The sequence below is a fragment of the Muntiacus reevesi genome, chromosome 22 (assembly GCF_963930625.1).
Source record: "Muntiacus reevesi chromosome 22, mMunRee1.1, whole genome shotgun sequence".
Taxonomy (NCBI): Eukaryota; Metazoa; Chordata; class Mammalia; order Artiodactyla; family Cervidae; genus Muntiacus; species Muntiacus reevesi.
Window position 1 is genome coordinate 42631619 of NC_089270.1, and position 15442 is coordinate 42647060.

At 38.5% G+C, this 15442-nt stretch overlaps 2 protein-coding genes across 4 annotated transcripts in view; one reads left to right on the forward strand and one right to left on the reverse strand.

Annotated features, from left to right (window-relative positions):
- The window catches only part of PAICS (phosphoribosylaminoimidazole carboxylase and phosphoribosylaminoimidazolesuccinocarboxamide synthase), a 37871-nt gene extending 33461 nt beyond the window's left edge, over nt 1-4410 (reverse strand). For both annotated transcript variants that reach the window (XM_065914732.1, XM_065914731.1), the window contains exons 1-2: nt 4029-4410; nt 36-122 (exon numbers count right to left, since the gene is read on the reverse strand). In XM_065914732.1, coding sequence (XP_065770804.1) covers nt 36-122; nt 4029-4410 — 469 coding nt within the window. The remainder of the gene's footprint in view (nt 1-35; nt 123-4028) is intronic.
- PPAT (phosphoribosyl pyrophosphate amidotransferase) overlaps nt 1-15442 on the forward strand; it is a 35416-nt gene that overhangs the window by 14541 nt on the left and 5433 nt on the right. Inside the window, exons 1-8 of one of the 2 annotated variants that reach the window (XM_065914734.1) lie at nt 4656-4753; nt 6026-6092; nt 9581-9787; nt 10786-10898; nt 11002-11147; nt 13042-13114; nt 13863-14014; nt 14698-14825. In XM_065914734.1, coding sequence (XP_065770806.1) covers nt 9584-9787; nt 10786-10898; nt 11002-11147; nt 13042-13114; nt 13863-14014; nt 14698-14825 — 816 coding nt within the window. In that variant the 5' untranslated portion in view covers nt 4656-4753; nt 6026-6092; nt 9581-9583. Of the gene's footprint in view, nt 1-4655; nt 4754-6025; nt 6093-9580; nt 9788-10785; nt 10899-11001; nt 11148-13041; nt 13115-13862; nt 14015-14697; nt 14826-15442 lie in introns of those variants that run through there. The other variant, XM_065914733.1, reaches the window with a different exon arrangement.

A 15442-nucleotide genomic window follows, 5' to 3' on the forward strand; every position in this document is an offset into this window, starting at 1 on the left:
TCATTATATTTTTGAGCAGCCTGTACCATACCTACCTAGTTCCATTGGTCTGACTTGAGAAACCAAAAGTAAAGGATTTCCTGAGATGTCTTCCTTGTCTTCTGATGTAACTGACATTTTGCCTGGAAAGAGAGGATTCCTTTTAGAAATAAATGCCAAGAAAAATTAAAATTGGGTTAACAACTGATAACGCTAATAGTTTTAGTTGAATTTGATCATATGCATGAAGGATCATAGATTTATGATAGATTTTCTTTATAATAGTGGTATAATATGGTTTAAATATCTATGTATATAAAGAAAAATCTAATTTCCTACATTCTGTTGACATTTTGAGCATCCCCTAGAATTGAAGTTTCTGAGGATGGTTGCAGTTAATTTCAAGTTAAACTATGTCTTTAAAGTGAGATATTTTTTCATTTTTGTATTTTAGGTACCTCAACATAGTAGGCCCTTTAAGTGATACTAGTAATGTGAAAGAGAAATCCTGCAATGCGATAAAAGAACCCTGCCAACCTTAAAAGATGAAGATGTCCCTCCTTGATTATGTCATTTCCACATGTTTTTCTGCTGCTGCTAAGTCGCTTCAGTCGTGTCCGATTTCAGTCTTAGTGACCCCACGGACTGCAGCCCACCAGGCTCCTCCATCCATGGGATTTTCCAGGCAAGAGTACTAGAGTGGGGTGCCATTTCCTTCTCCAGGGAATTTTCCCAACCCAGGAATCAAATCCAGGTCTCCTGCATTGCAGGTAGATTCTTTACCGACTGAGCTACAAGGGAAGCCCATAATTATTCAAGTAGCATAGTTACATAAATTTAAAAGGGCTTCCCAGTTGGCACTCGTGGTAAAGCACCCACGTACCAGTAGAGGGGACCATAAGAGACATGGGTTCACTGCCTGGGTTGGGAAGATGCCCTGGAGGAGGGCATGGCAACCCACTCCAGTCCTCTTGCCTTGAGAATCCCATTGGACAGGGGAGCCTGGTGGGCTGCAGGCCATGGGGTCACAGAGTCAGGCACGACTGAAGCGGCTTAGCACAAAACGCATGACATAATTTTAAAAATTGTCATTTTAAAATTGAGTTTCACAATTATTTGAGGCTAAGTTGCAGTTAGGGAATGTTTTTGATTTAGTTGGGAATATGGAAAATAAAAATCTTAAATTACATAAGAACTCTCTTTAGAGAGAAGAAGAAAAGATACTGACATCCTCAGGTAATTTATCGACTGAGCTTGATGAGAACAGCAAGGAAAGGTAGGGTTTACTATTCTTTTATCTGCTTTAGGGCCTGCTTCTGTTTATTGAAAAGGTCTTAGAGCTGAACATACAAGTAGGAGCAAAAAAGAAATATCTCTCTCCACCTTCTTCAGGGAATTTTTTTCCCTCAGGTTGATCATTCCTAGCAAGAATCCCAAAATTGTATGCAAAGGACACACAGTGGAGATTTTAAATTGAAACCCTTAAATCATTATTCGTAATGCATTTGTATACAGTAAGAAAAGGGAAAGAGTGGAAATTGGTCACTGAAGGAATGTGATACAGCACCAGTAAGCCAAAGGTATTCTGAGATTGAGGATGATTATAGTTTTTAGAAGATGAAGCCTCTTAAGAGTCCTTTCCCAAGGCTTAGTCAGGCTACCTACTACCTAACAAAAGGGACCAGGTCCTCTGTCCTTGAAAGAGAACCCCTTGCATGACACAGGTTGATCCCAACAGTAGAAAACACACATCCACTTCTTTGCCTTCTTTTTGCCATACACCAATAAAAATTCTGCTGGTTCCACCATAGAAAAATCAGAAGATGTCATAAATGAATCAGAATTGGAGAAAGAAGGGCTGTCTAAGCCTTAGAAGGGCTTCCTTTGTGGCTCAACTGGTAAAAGAATCTGCCTGCAACGTGGGAGACCTGGGTTTGATCCCTGGGTTGGGAAGATTCCCTGGAGAAGGGAAAGGCTACCTACTCCAGTATTCTGGCTTAGAAAATTCCATGGACTGTATAGTCCATGGGGTTGCAAAGAGTTGGACATGACTGAGTGACTTTCATTCACTTTACTTAAAGCCTTAGAAAAGAAACTGTTTGACTATGTTAAAACTTTTGACTTTTGTTGGTTAAATAAAAAATCAGACAAAATTAATAAGGTGAAAGGAGGTCATGCAAATTTTTCTTAGACCTCAACTGACATGAACAGTCAGTTCATAAAATTGAGTAAATATATGTAAAATGTTCCACAGCACTTTTAATTAAACAAATGCAAAGTAAACAGTTATTGATTGCATATACTGTTGTATGTGTTATGTATGTATTTATTAGATTAGCGTAGTAAGTAAGTGTTAGTCACTAAGTTGTGTCCAACTCTTTGTGACCCCATGGACTGTAGCCCCCTAGGCGCCTCTGTCCATGGAATTCTCCAGGCAAGAACACTGGAGTGGGTTGCCATTTTCTTCTCCAGGGGATCTTCCCGATTGGGGATCGAACCCTGGTCTCCTGCATGGCAGGCAGATTCTTTACCACTGAGCTACCAGGGAAGCCCCAGATTAGCATACTCCATTATTTATTAAATCAGCAAAGTCTCTCCCCCGCCCCGGCCCCCTGTTCTATAAAAGGGACATTTCATTGTTAAAGCACAGTTCTTTTGGAAAGAAGTTACTTTAGTAATATGGTCCAAAGTAATCATACCCCACACCTTGACCGGAAATTGAGCTTCTGATAGCCTGTCCTACCGGGATAATTTTAAGTTGGATAAAAGAGAATTGGTTGTCGGAAGGCCCCTGGTGCCCCAGCGGCTAGGCCTTGGCTCTTCCACGGCCGGGGCCTGGGTTCAGTCCCTGCTTCGGGAACTCAGACCCCACCAGCTGTGCCGCAGGGAGGAGGTAGTTGATGATACCGCATGTGAGCGGGAAACGACAGGAGGTACCGCAGATTTTGACACAGCTGAACAACTCAGCACACACAACAGCACAGAGTTTGAACTGAACACCTCTGCCCTTAAAAATAGCAACTCCGGGACTTCCTGGTGGCCCAGTGGCTGGGGGACTGGGTTCTGCCCGTGGTCAGAGAACTAGATCCCGTCTGCCGAAACTAGGAGTTCACATGCTGCAATAAAAGATATTGAATGCAGCAAATAAGACCTGCTGCAGCCAAAATAAATGAATAGATATTTTTTTAAAAAATGAAAACTACTGCAGCTCACTGTCATCTCAAATGATGGTTAGTGTTTTGTAGCAAGGAAGTATTTTTTAATTAATGTATGTACAGTTTTTTAGACTACAGTATAGTGTGATATAAATTTTATATGCATTCAGTTCAGTTCAGTCTCTCAGTCATGTCTGACTCTTTGCACCTCCATGGACTGCAGCACGCCAGGCTTCCCTGTCCAAAAAGTTTGTATGACTTGGCTTTGTTAGGGTATTTGCTTTATTGCAGAGATCTAGAACCCAATGCACAATATCCTCAAGGTATATCAGTATTTAAAGCATTTAATTATAAATAATTGAACCTGCCAAATCTATTTGTTTTACTTTCTGTTAAAATGGAGATGTTCTTCCAAACTAGTAATGACATTTTTATCAGTTACTAGTATTTTAGTGCTTTTGTTTATAAATTTAGGAAAGTGGGAACATTAATACAGAGCAGAAAGTTCTGTCTTATTTTGGAGCTGGGAAAACAACAGTTGAGCAATACATATATATTTTTTTCAGTACTCATAAAATTAAGATTAAAAATACTCTCAGAACCCAATCCATTTTCCAAAAACCATATCAGACATGAGTAAGGAGCAGTTGGCATTAGCAGTTGGTACCATTTTAATGTCTTTGTTTTTTTATTTTACAGATTTTTTTAATGGTGGCATTATTTCAGTTATTTTTTAAAATTAATTTTTACCTTGTGCAAAATACCGTATACATACAGGTCAGTTGTTTTTCTCAACCTTGATATTTCAGGCTATATTTATCATATGGACTCAGAAGTCTGGTTCTCTTACAGTTTGTTAGGTAAAAACAAAAGAATGGTACTTTTTCTTTTTACCTTCGGTGGTCTCTGGGGCTGTACTTGGGCTCAGCGTTGCCAGGCACCTGTCATTTGCATCTTCCTCTGTTAATGGTGTGGCAGGTTCATACTGCAAGATGGCATCCAAATCATGAAAGAACTTCATAGTTTTAGAGCTGTCTCCAGAGTTGTGGGCATATTTAACTGTTCTGTATTCATATTTGAGATTTTTGTACTTTGCCCGGCACTGTTTCCAATCTCTGTATACTCCTAGTGCTCGCAGCCTTTTAGCAATGTAAATAAATATTCCTTTATTTCTCAGTGTTCCATAAAGTTGTTCTCGTATATTTTTTTCTGCCCAGACACTTAGCAAAGCTTTAACCTCTTCCTCAGTCCAGTGCTTTCCTGCTCCACTCTCCATGTTGAAAGTGACCTGGAAATGATTCACTATTTCTAGCCAAGGTTTTGTTTCCTAGGAAACCAGACGGCTGGTTGTCAATAAGCCGTGAAGAGCTGAAAGGATCTAGTTTAACTGGTTCGAGCTGCCCCAGGGGAGTAACTTGAGAAACTGCCAAATAAGCAGGCTTCCTCATTAAAGAAGCCTGGACCTAAAAGATCCCTAAGGTTACTCATTTCAGCTTTAAAGAGACAAAAGGGAAAGAAAACCTTTTTTGTGTTTGTTTATTTCTAATGTACTATATGATTGTTGATTTTTTGCTTGTTTGTTTTGGAAATGGTTGGCAGAGGTTCTTTCTACCGTAAAGGTTTGTGACTAAGGTTATTTTTTTTCCCTCTGATATGAATCACTTAGTTCTTCTGACATTGGTTAACTGAAGACCACATGATTTAACTAAATAAATTAATCTTAAGTCACAAATTATTCAGTTGTATAGGATGTATAGTATTATGCATGTCTGTTTTCAGCATAATAGTTCATAATATTTAATGCATTGGTGATTTAGCAAAATTACTTCACTTAATTTTCTAGATTTTTACTTTGCAGATGCATTTAATGTTGTAGTTTCTCTTGTTGTTAAAACGCCTGTTATAATTTTAGAAAAGATCCTTTCTACAGAATAAATCATATTAGTAATTGTTAATGTATATGTACATATATGGTTGAGATTTAATTTTTATTTCTACCCTGATACATATTCTTTGGAACAAAAATTTGTTAACAAACATCTAGTATTTATAACATTTGTTCAGAACTAATAAAAATTGTTAAGCTAAAATTGTTAAACTAAAAGTGGAGCGTTTAGTTTATCTTTTGAGTTTATACTCCACTGTGGTGCAGACCCTTTAAAGTCTTATCAGTGTGTTACCCTGCTGAGCTGGAAGCCTAGCTCTGGCCTTCTCTGTATCCTCACCTCATAGCACTAAGTCAGGAAATGAGATAGAGTGCCTGATCAGCTCAGGGCTTCTTGAAGCAGCATTTGTTTTCTGATGAAAAAAGAGGTAGTTATTTGTCAGAAGACATTTGGGAAGTGCAAAAAAGCAAAACAAAACAAAAACATTAATTTTTTGATTCCAGTACCCACAGACATTTTACCTGCTATTTTATTTGGGGCTTTACTTTATATCTACATACTCAACCTTATTTAGAGGTCACCTATTACAGAGGTTACAAGCACAAGGTCTGAAATCAGGTTGTCTGTGCCCTAATTTTGGCCATGCCACCATTCTCTGTGTGACACTGGATGAGTTAATTTTGTTTCTTTAGTGTTGTCTTTATCTGTAAAATGTGAACAGTAATCATAGTTACTACTTCGTTGGATTGTTTTGAAAGCCTAATAAATTGGATCATTCATGTACATGCTTAAGACAGTGCCTGGCTTATTAGGCATAACGCAGTCTCATCTGCTGCTCTAATCATTGTCAGCATCATGATGGAAGTGGCACTGCTGCTGGCAGCATTTAACGTGTTGTCAGACTGAGTTCGTGGTTGTTACTGAGAAAAGTATGTTCCATGAGATTCACTAAGAAATTTATCAATGGGGTAAATTTAACAGTTTGACACCTTTTTATATTTACAGGGGTCAGGAGAGTGCTGGTATTGTGACCAGTGATGGAAATTCGATACCAACATTCAAAACACACAAGGTATATTTAAACATTGAAAAGTGTTGATGATAAAGGTAACAATAGTCAGAAGACAGCTAGTATATGGGGGGGGGGGACTTTGAATAAAAATAATTTGTATGTAGAAGCATAGTTGATCCTTTAACAGTATAGGAACATATTTTGTATGTCATATGTATTATATATATTGTTCTACAATAAAGTAAGCTAGAGAAAAGAAAATATTATTAAAATCACAAGGAATAGAAATTATAGTACAGTATTGTCTTTGTTGATACAGTAAGCTTATGTTGACTTTTTATAATATAAGTTGTTGGTATCTATGTTAGTATAGTCTTAAGTTGGTACAGAACACTGTACATGGTATACATATTGCTAACATAGACCTCAAAAATGAAAAGATAATGTGAAAAAATTCCTGTTTAGGGGATAATAATTCATGCATTGATAACAAAGAAATAGCAATATGATTGCTTTTTGGTTGCCTAGCCTATACATAATAAGTGCATTGTTATAAAATATCATTACTTTATGGCAGTGTAAGGATGGGCTATCCACTTTAACACCAGTCTTGCACATAATCTTCTACACATTGACTGCTTAGGTGACGGTAATGGGACTGACACAAAAATGTTCATATGGTTTTTACCGTATAGTTATTGGATTTTCACACAAAGCCTCTCACACATCCAATAAGATAACTTTGTTAACTGTACAATATGATGATTAATGACTGTTCATTAAATTGAAGTGGATCGTCATAAAGTTCTTCATCCTAGTAGTCATTGTTCATAATGAGCAGGCTGAGGAGAGGTTGGTTTTCCCGTCTCGGGTGTGGAAGGAGATAGTGGGGTTGGGGGCGGGCATACTGCGTGTAACTTGACAGATACGTCGTAATTTCTGTCTCACCTACTTGCTTTTTTACTTCTCTAAAAATGTTTCTGTACGATACCAGTCCTTCTACCATTTGCTTTAGTTTAGTGGCCATAGAAAGGTCTATATTGTAAAATAAGTCACAAGCAGTCTTAAATAATCAGAACCCTTCTGCTGGACTGTCTGAAGTCAGTTTGTTTTCTGGCACTGCGTTCTTCCATATTTTCTTCCTTATCATCTGGCACTGGTTCAGGGCACTCATCTCCGTCAGTTATTTTTAATTTTTTGCCACATCCGCAGTCTCCTTTGTGACTTCCTTGATTAGTTCTACCGTGAATCCTGTGAAGTCACGCACAACCTCCGGACACAGTTTTCTCTGGCATGGATTCGTCGTCTCAGGCTTGATGGCTTTTACAGCTTTTTCAGTAACGACAATGGCATCGTCAGTGGTGTAATTCTTTCAGACTTTCATGCCGTTCTTTCTGTTGGGGTTGTCTTCATGGCACCGACAGTCCTTTCCATAGGACTGTAATGGGCCTTGAACGTCCTTATGATCCCCTGACAATCGGGGCTGAATTAGAGATGTCGTGTTTGGGAGCAAGCAGATCGCTTCGACCACTGGGCTTCAACACTGTTGAACTTATGGGGTTCTGAGTAGCCAAGGGCATTGCCCAATACCAAAAGAACTTTAAAAAGCAGTGCTTTACTGGCAGGGTACTTCCTGACTTCAGGAATGGTATCAATCAATCCAGAAAAAGAGTTCATGTTGTGCAGGCTTTATGGTTCAGTCATGAGTTAGAAGACTAGCAGCTGCTGTTTATCGTTTCCCTTCAAGGTTCAGGGGTTCGCAACTTGTAGATAAGGGCAGTCCTAATATAAACACTACTGCATTTGCATAAAACGGGAGAGTTAGTCCATCCTTTCTGGCCTTAAACCTTGATGTTTTTTAAGCCAAACCTCTCCCTAAAAATCTCCAGCCATCCTTCGCTGACATTTAATTCTCCAGCTTTAGATCCTTCACCTTCCTTTTGCATTGTCCTCATTTAAATAACTACACTTTTTCTCAAATCTTATTTAATAGGTATGCCTTTCTTATAGCAATCCTGAACCCACCTAAGAGCTGCGTTTTCAATATGAGATAAAAGAGTGTTTCACAAAAAGTACGAAGTGTTTGTGCCAGCTGGGATAGCTGCAACAATGGCTTCATGTGTTTTCCTTTCTTTCTTTTTTTTTTTTTTTTGCAATGGTCTTTATGCTGGATTCATGTATCTTGAAATGGAGGGCCACCACAGCTGTAGGCCACAGTCTACAGTAGACCTCAGGCGGTTCACCTTTTTCTTGTGAGGTCACGGCGTTGCTTCTTGAGAGCACTGCCAGTGTCACGAGTGTCGCTTTGTGTGAGTCCCAGGGTGTCACTCAGGGTTTCCAGTATCGCACTGAACACGAAGGAAAATACTCAGTAGCTGGGAGAGAGGCTTTTCACTGCAGTAAGCAACTTGATGTAGAGATGAGTGGTTCACCCAGAGGTGATTAACATTAGATGGCATACTTGCATTCAGGTGGATACTTGCAACACTTGAACTCCCCACAATATTAACAGGAGGTGACTCCAAAATAATTTCAGTAGTGCAATATGGACTACAGTTCATTTTATGCAATTACTTAATACTGCACCCTTATGCTTGTTTACATTTCTTGAAAAAGCAAATAGCACCACTTATGGTTTGTATTTTTTGTGTGCATAAGTTTTGATAAATGTTAACATTTTATAATAGATTTCTGTATATTTTTATGGTAGTAAATGATAAAATAGATTAGTATCTACAAATGTTTTATGCATCCATGACATATTCAGTTTCTTAAATTTTTTACTCTAGGCTACATGGCTCACTGTATTTTTTTATCATTGCTAATCTCCAAAATTTTTTTCTGATATATTTATTGGAAAAAAAATCCGTGAATAAGTGGACCTGTGCGGTCCAAGCCTGTATTGTTCATGGGTCAACTGTTTTTATTTGTTCTTCTACGGGCATTTCTCTCCCAGTGATAATTTGCTAGATTGACTCAGACAAGTTATCATTTATTTGAATACATTAACATACTTTGAATTTAAAATTATAATTTAGTTGATTATAGTTGGCAAATGTTAACCACAGTAATCTGTTCTTCAATGTTTTATCAAGAAGTATCTTATGAAACAGGTGACTCAGTAGGTAAAGAATCTGCCTGCAATGCAGGAGACTCGGGTTCAATCCCTGGGTCAGGAAGATCCACTGGAGAATGGGTTGGCTACCCACTCCAGTATTCTTGCCTGGAGAATTCCATGGACAGAAGAGCCTGGAGGGCTACAGTCCATGAGATGGCAAAAGAGTCAGACACGACTTAGTGACTAAACAACAATCTTATAAAACAAGCTTGATTAATTTTGTTATATGAATTCCACCTCAGATATATATTTTAATGCTTCACAGTTCTTACAATTAGGTTAGTCTTTTTTTTTTTTTAAGATTAGAATTCTGAAGCACAGAGAAATTAAGTGAACTGCATTTTCTAATTTGGAATTGTCTGAGCAGAAGCTTATGAAAGTGCTACTAGTGTTTTTTCCCCTAAGATGAGCTTTTATTTTGACTTTGAAGGGAATGGGTCTTGTAAATCACGTATTTACTGAAGACAATTTGAAGAAATTATATACTTCAAATCTTGGAATTGGACACACAAGGTATGCCACTACAGGAAACTGTGAATTAGAAAATTGCCAGCCCTTTGTTGTTGAAACACTTCATGGGAAAATAGCTGTGGCACATAATGGTGAATTAGTTAATGCTGCTCGCTTAAGGAAAAAGGTAAGGGTTTGTTTTTTTTTTTATGTTTTTTTCATGATTGTGATAAATTATTGTAAAGAAGTATGGAGGGTCTTGGTAAAGTGTATTATCTTGTTGTTGCCACCTGTTACCTAACTGCAAAGAACAACTATAACAGAATTACCCAGAGTACTTGTTCTCATTACAAATTCTAAGATATTCCCCCCAGAGTCTGGGGTGGGAATGAGGTCGCCTAATCTGCAGTATAATATGCCCCTCAAGTGGTTCTGATGCATTGCTTTGGAATGGTGATTTGGAAAATTGATTTAATTATTCTCAAAACTGTGTGCTATCCTCTTCTTAGGCTCTGGCATTGTCATTGTAATAATACAGTTTTTTGCTACCAAATGAAAACAAAATTTTTATTCAGTCAAAAATATAAGTATGAAGTAAACTATTTTAAAACTCAGTGTTTAGAGATCACCACCAACAGTTCAATTCCAGACAATACCTTGTTCGTTATTTCTAGACCTCACCCCTTACGCAGGCACTCGGCTCATCTCAGCACTTCTCACTGCATCCGGGCTGACCAGTGAGGCTGGGGCGCCACCATCACCGCGGGGCAAGCCGGTGGAAAGCCCCTACTGCATCATGCCACTCCTGGGGATGTGTCCTGTTTGTCAGGACTGGCCTGAGACAGTCAGAACCGCAGGCCCAAACCCTCCTGCTCTCTCCATCTGCCCCCCACCTACCCGCTGCAGGGTAAAACTTAGTTTTCAAAGGCTTTCCTGTATACCTCCTAAAGCACTTTTTTTTTTCCTGTTTGAAAAGCTTCAGAGACTTCCCATTGCCTCCAGCAGTAGATATACAGTATCTATTAGTATATTATTAGATCTACATCCGTACCATTGGTTAGAATGCAGGATTCTATAACATCATCTGCACAATATCTGAAATCTTTCTGTGATGGCAGGCTGTTGGGTGAAGGGAGAGTTGAAGCTTCCCCTCTAACGGCTGTGACTTTTCTCCTTTCCAAACAGCTTCTGCGTCATGGTATTGGTCTGTCAACAAGTTCTGATAGTGAAATGATCACCCAGCTACTGGCTTATACCCCTCCTCAGGAACAAGATGATACCCCAGACTGGGTAGCAAGGTAATTGTAAAAGTAGACTGACTTTGCAGCTGTGATAATGTGACCTTTGTCTTGCATGTGTTTATAATGAAGGTTATTCATTGAATTATTTAATTGATTCCAGGATTAAAAATTTAATGAAAGAAGCACCCACAGCATACTCTCTGCTTATAATGCACAAAGATGTGATTTATGCAGTCCGAGATCCCTATGGAAATCGTCCTCTATGCATTGGCCGTCTTATTCCTATTTCTGATATAAATGATAAAGGTAATGAACTTCAAAAGAAATATAATAATTTCATAATGTTTTTCCAAGCCATTGTCCTACTATAGCACACCCTGAAATGTTTAGGCATTAGGAACTTACTGAATAAAAAAGCTAGGTAAAAAGGAAAAAGTGGCACCTAGTTCTTCCCTCTTTTTTAGCCACTCCAGGTAGGACGTGGGATCTTAGTTCCCTGATCAGTAATTGGAGTCATACTTCTTGTATTGGAAGCACCGACTTTTTTTTTTTTTACAGTCTTATGAAATGTATTTCTTTTTTTTTTTTTTCTTTTTATTAGTTGGAGGCTAATTACTTCACAACATTTCAGTGGGTTTTGTCATACATTGACATGAATCAGCCATAGAGTTACACGTATTCCCCATCCCGATGCCCCCTTCCCCTTCCCTCTCCACCCGACTCCTCAGGGTCCTCCCAGTGCACCAGGCCCGAGCACTTGACTCATGCATCCAACCTGGGCTGGTGATCTGTTTCACCATAGATAATATACATGCTGTTCTTTCGAAACATCCCACCCTCACCTTCTCCCACAGAGTTCAAAAGTCTGTTCTGTACTTCTGTGTCTCTCTCTCTGTTTTGCATATAGGGTTATCATTACCATCTTTCTAAATTCCATATATATGTGTTAGAATGCTGTAATGTTCTTTATCTTTCTGGCTTACTTCACTCTGTATGATGGGCTCCAGTTTCATCCATCTCATTAGAACTGATTCAAATGAATTCTTTTTAACGGCTGAGTAATCTTCCATGGTATATATGTACCACAGCTTCCTTATCCATTCATCTGCTGATGGGCATCTAGGTTGCTTCCATGTCCTGGCTATTATAAACAGTGCTGCGATGAACATTGGGGTGCACGTGTCTCTTTCAGATCTGGTTTCCTCGGTGTGTATGCCCAGGAGTGGGATTGCTGGGTCATATGGCAGTTCTATTTCCAGTTTTTAAAGAAATCTCCACACTGTTTTCCATAGTGGCTGCTCTAGTTTGCATTCCCACCAACAGTGTAAGAGGGTTCCCTTTTCTCCACACCCTCTCCAGCATTTATTGCTTGCAGACTTTTAGATAGCAGCCATTCTGACTGGCATGTAATGGTACCTCATTGTGGTTTTGATTTGCATTTCTCTGATAATGAGTGATGTTAAGCATCTTTTCATGTGTTTGTTAGCCATCTGTGTGTCTTCTTTGGAGAAATGTCTGTTTAGTTCTTTGGCCCATTTTTTGATTGGGTCATTTATTTTTCTGGAATTGAGCTTCAGGAGTTGCTTGTATATTTTTGAGATTAATCCTTTGTTTCTTCATTTGCTATTATTTTCTCCCAATCTGAGGCTGTCTTTTCACCTTGCTTATAGTTTCCTTTGTAGTGCAAAAGCTTTTAAGTTTCATTAGGTCCCATTTGTTTTAGTTTTGCTTTTATTTCCAATATTCTGGGAGGTGGGTCATAGAGGATCTTGCTGGGAAGCACCGACTTTTAAACCACTGGACTGCCAGGGAAGTCTTGGCACTTAGTTTTTAAAGTACATTTCCTTGAGTATTTCTGAGGATGAGCCACTTTTAATATATTTAATGGGCATTCCTATTTTGTCCTGACTGAACGGCCTATTCATATCCTTTGCCCAGCTTTTTCATTTGCGCAATATGATTTCAGTGATTTTCTTTTTGACTTGTCAGATGTCTTATTCAAGCCAGGAAGTCATTTTGTTTGAAGGAAGCTTGCGATCTTATCTTTGGTGCTAGTCAGACGAGGAGTTCTTAAAGTCATAGTCATGGATAGTGTCTGAGAACTTTTGTTTATAAAATTGGTGTTTAACTGTTCTCCTGCAGTAGGTAGCCTCTTTTAAATTTCTTGAATTCAATAACTGAATTGTCTTGTGATTTACAGAAAAAAAACCATCAGAAACAGAAGGATGGGTGGTGTCTTCAGAATCTTGTAGCTTTTTATCTATCGGTGCAAGGTAAATTTTGTATCATTCAACATAACAACTTTTCCGTATCAATTAAAAAAATTTTTACATGAAAGTTTTGCTTCTGATGTCTGCAAGAACGCATGCTTTTAAATGCAGCTTCTTGTGTACATTGTGCTAAGCAGTTGCACTGACATTCATGTCATGGTTTAGTCACTAAGTCGTGTCTGACTTCTGTGAACCCATGGACTATAGTCCACCAGGCTTCTATGTCCTTGGGGTTTCCCAGGCAAGAATACTGGAGGGGATTGCCATTTCCTTCTCCAGGGCACCTTCCTAACCCAGGGATGGAACCCATGTCACCTGCATTAGCAGGCAGATTCTTTACCCCAGAACCACTAGGGAAACCCTGACGCTCCACTAGTACCTGCTCATCCTGGAACTGGGATCTTGTCTTCAAAATACCGTGAGACTTATTTTAGAAAGGAAGAAGCTCTGCAACAAGGAATAGTTATGAGCAAAAAAGTTTAAGCCTGGATAAAAATGTTCTCTTTAACCTTCATTCCATTACAAATCAACAAAATGCAGGACTTTTATTTTTTTAAATTCTAAATTCAAGTGTAGGGTAGCAGATTTATAGAAATTACTGTTGGAGGAATATTTTTTTTAAAGTCAATAGACTTTGTATTAAACTGAACCCTTTTTCCTTTATAAGGAAAGGGACTCTGTGCACTTTATAATAGATAATTAGCCTTAAGGACTGGTTTGCTTCAAGTCTCCTTTAACATTGTTTCCCAAGATATTACCGTGAAGTCTTGCCTGGAGAAATTGTGGAAATATCCAGACATAAAGTCCAAACTCTTGATATTATACCAAGGTCTGAAGGAAATGCAATGGCTTTCTGCATCTTTGAATATGTTTATTTTGCAAGACCAGATAGTATATTTGAAGGTGAGTAAAATATCTCTAACTATTGATGTAAATCTGTTATCTCACTGAAACAAGAAAGTACTTGGGCCCAAAGGCTTTGAAGGCACAGATAAATGTTGTGAAAAGATGACAGTTCCTCTGACTGTCAGATTTTTTTCCTTTTTGGGGTAAAGATTATGATTTTTAGCTATGTATTAAGGTTAATTTTTTTGATTAACTGATTAGCTTACTTACATGTATCTGGCTGCTTCGGGTCTGGGTTGTGGCACCTCGGGCCTTCATTATGTCACGTGGGACCTTTTGCTGTGGTGCGTGGACTCTCTCAGGGTAGCGCGCCGGCTTCAGTAGTTGCAGCAGCCTGGCTCTCTAGTTGTGGCAGGAAGGTTCCAGAGCACACGGGCTTAGCTGCTCTGCAGCATGTGGGATCTTCGTTCCCTGACCAGGGATTGAACCCTCGTCCCCTGAATTGCAAGTTGAATTCTTAACCACTGGACCACTAGGGAAATCCCAAGGTTAATTTTCTTTTTTTTTTTTAAAGAGTGAATTCCCCCTGATTTATGTGTTTCCACTTTAGTGTTTTTTTGTCTTGCTTTTCTTTTGGTACTCAATTCTATAGCGTTTGAACAAGCTAGTTTCTTACAATAATGATGTGCTGGGCTATATTATACTAAGTAAAAATCTGTTTCCTTTTCCAAATATTCTAGACCAGATGGTTTACACAGTAAGATACCGTTGTGGTCAGCAGCTGGCCATTGAAGCCCCCGTGGATGCAGACTTGGTTAGCACGGTCCCAGAATCCGCTACTCCTGCCGCTCTCGGTTACGCAGCAAAGGTATTTTCTCTTCCTTAACACACAGTGAATTGCTTATTTAGCACTGGGATTAGAAATCCATGTATATAAAGAGAAACTCATCAATTTATGAGTAAGGAAAAAGACAGTGTTTCTTTACAAGAGTTACTTATTTTCCAGCCTTTTCATTTAGTGGCACTGTTTTTTAGCAGATCCACAAAAAATTCACCCAAAGACTAGGAGAATGATCCCCTCATTTTAGAAAGGTATCATCATACTATATATATAGTTTAGTAGTAATATTTACTTATTATAAAGTACCCTCATAAGCCACTGGTTTCCTGCTGAGTATGGGTAATAATAAAGCTATTTTTTAAAATTTTGTATAATGTTCTTAGTACTATGCTTAACTGCGTTTTTCATAACCAAGTAGATTATATAATTATAGTGATTCTGGGGTGTAATACCCAACATTCATTGTGTTGGGAAGTTCAGTTTATAAACTTTCTAAAGAAATAATATGCATACAGTATGTGGATGTTTTTCATAGTGATTTATTTTTTGTCATATGTTCACATTCTTAGCATTTTCTTCCAAGATAGAGAAATAACAACACATAAGAAAGAAGCATTACAAATTCTAGTAAAATGAATTGCTTT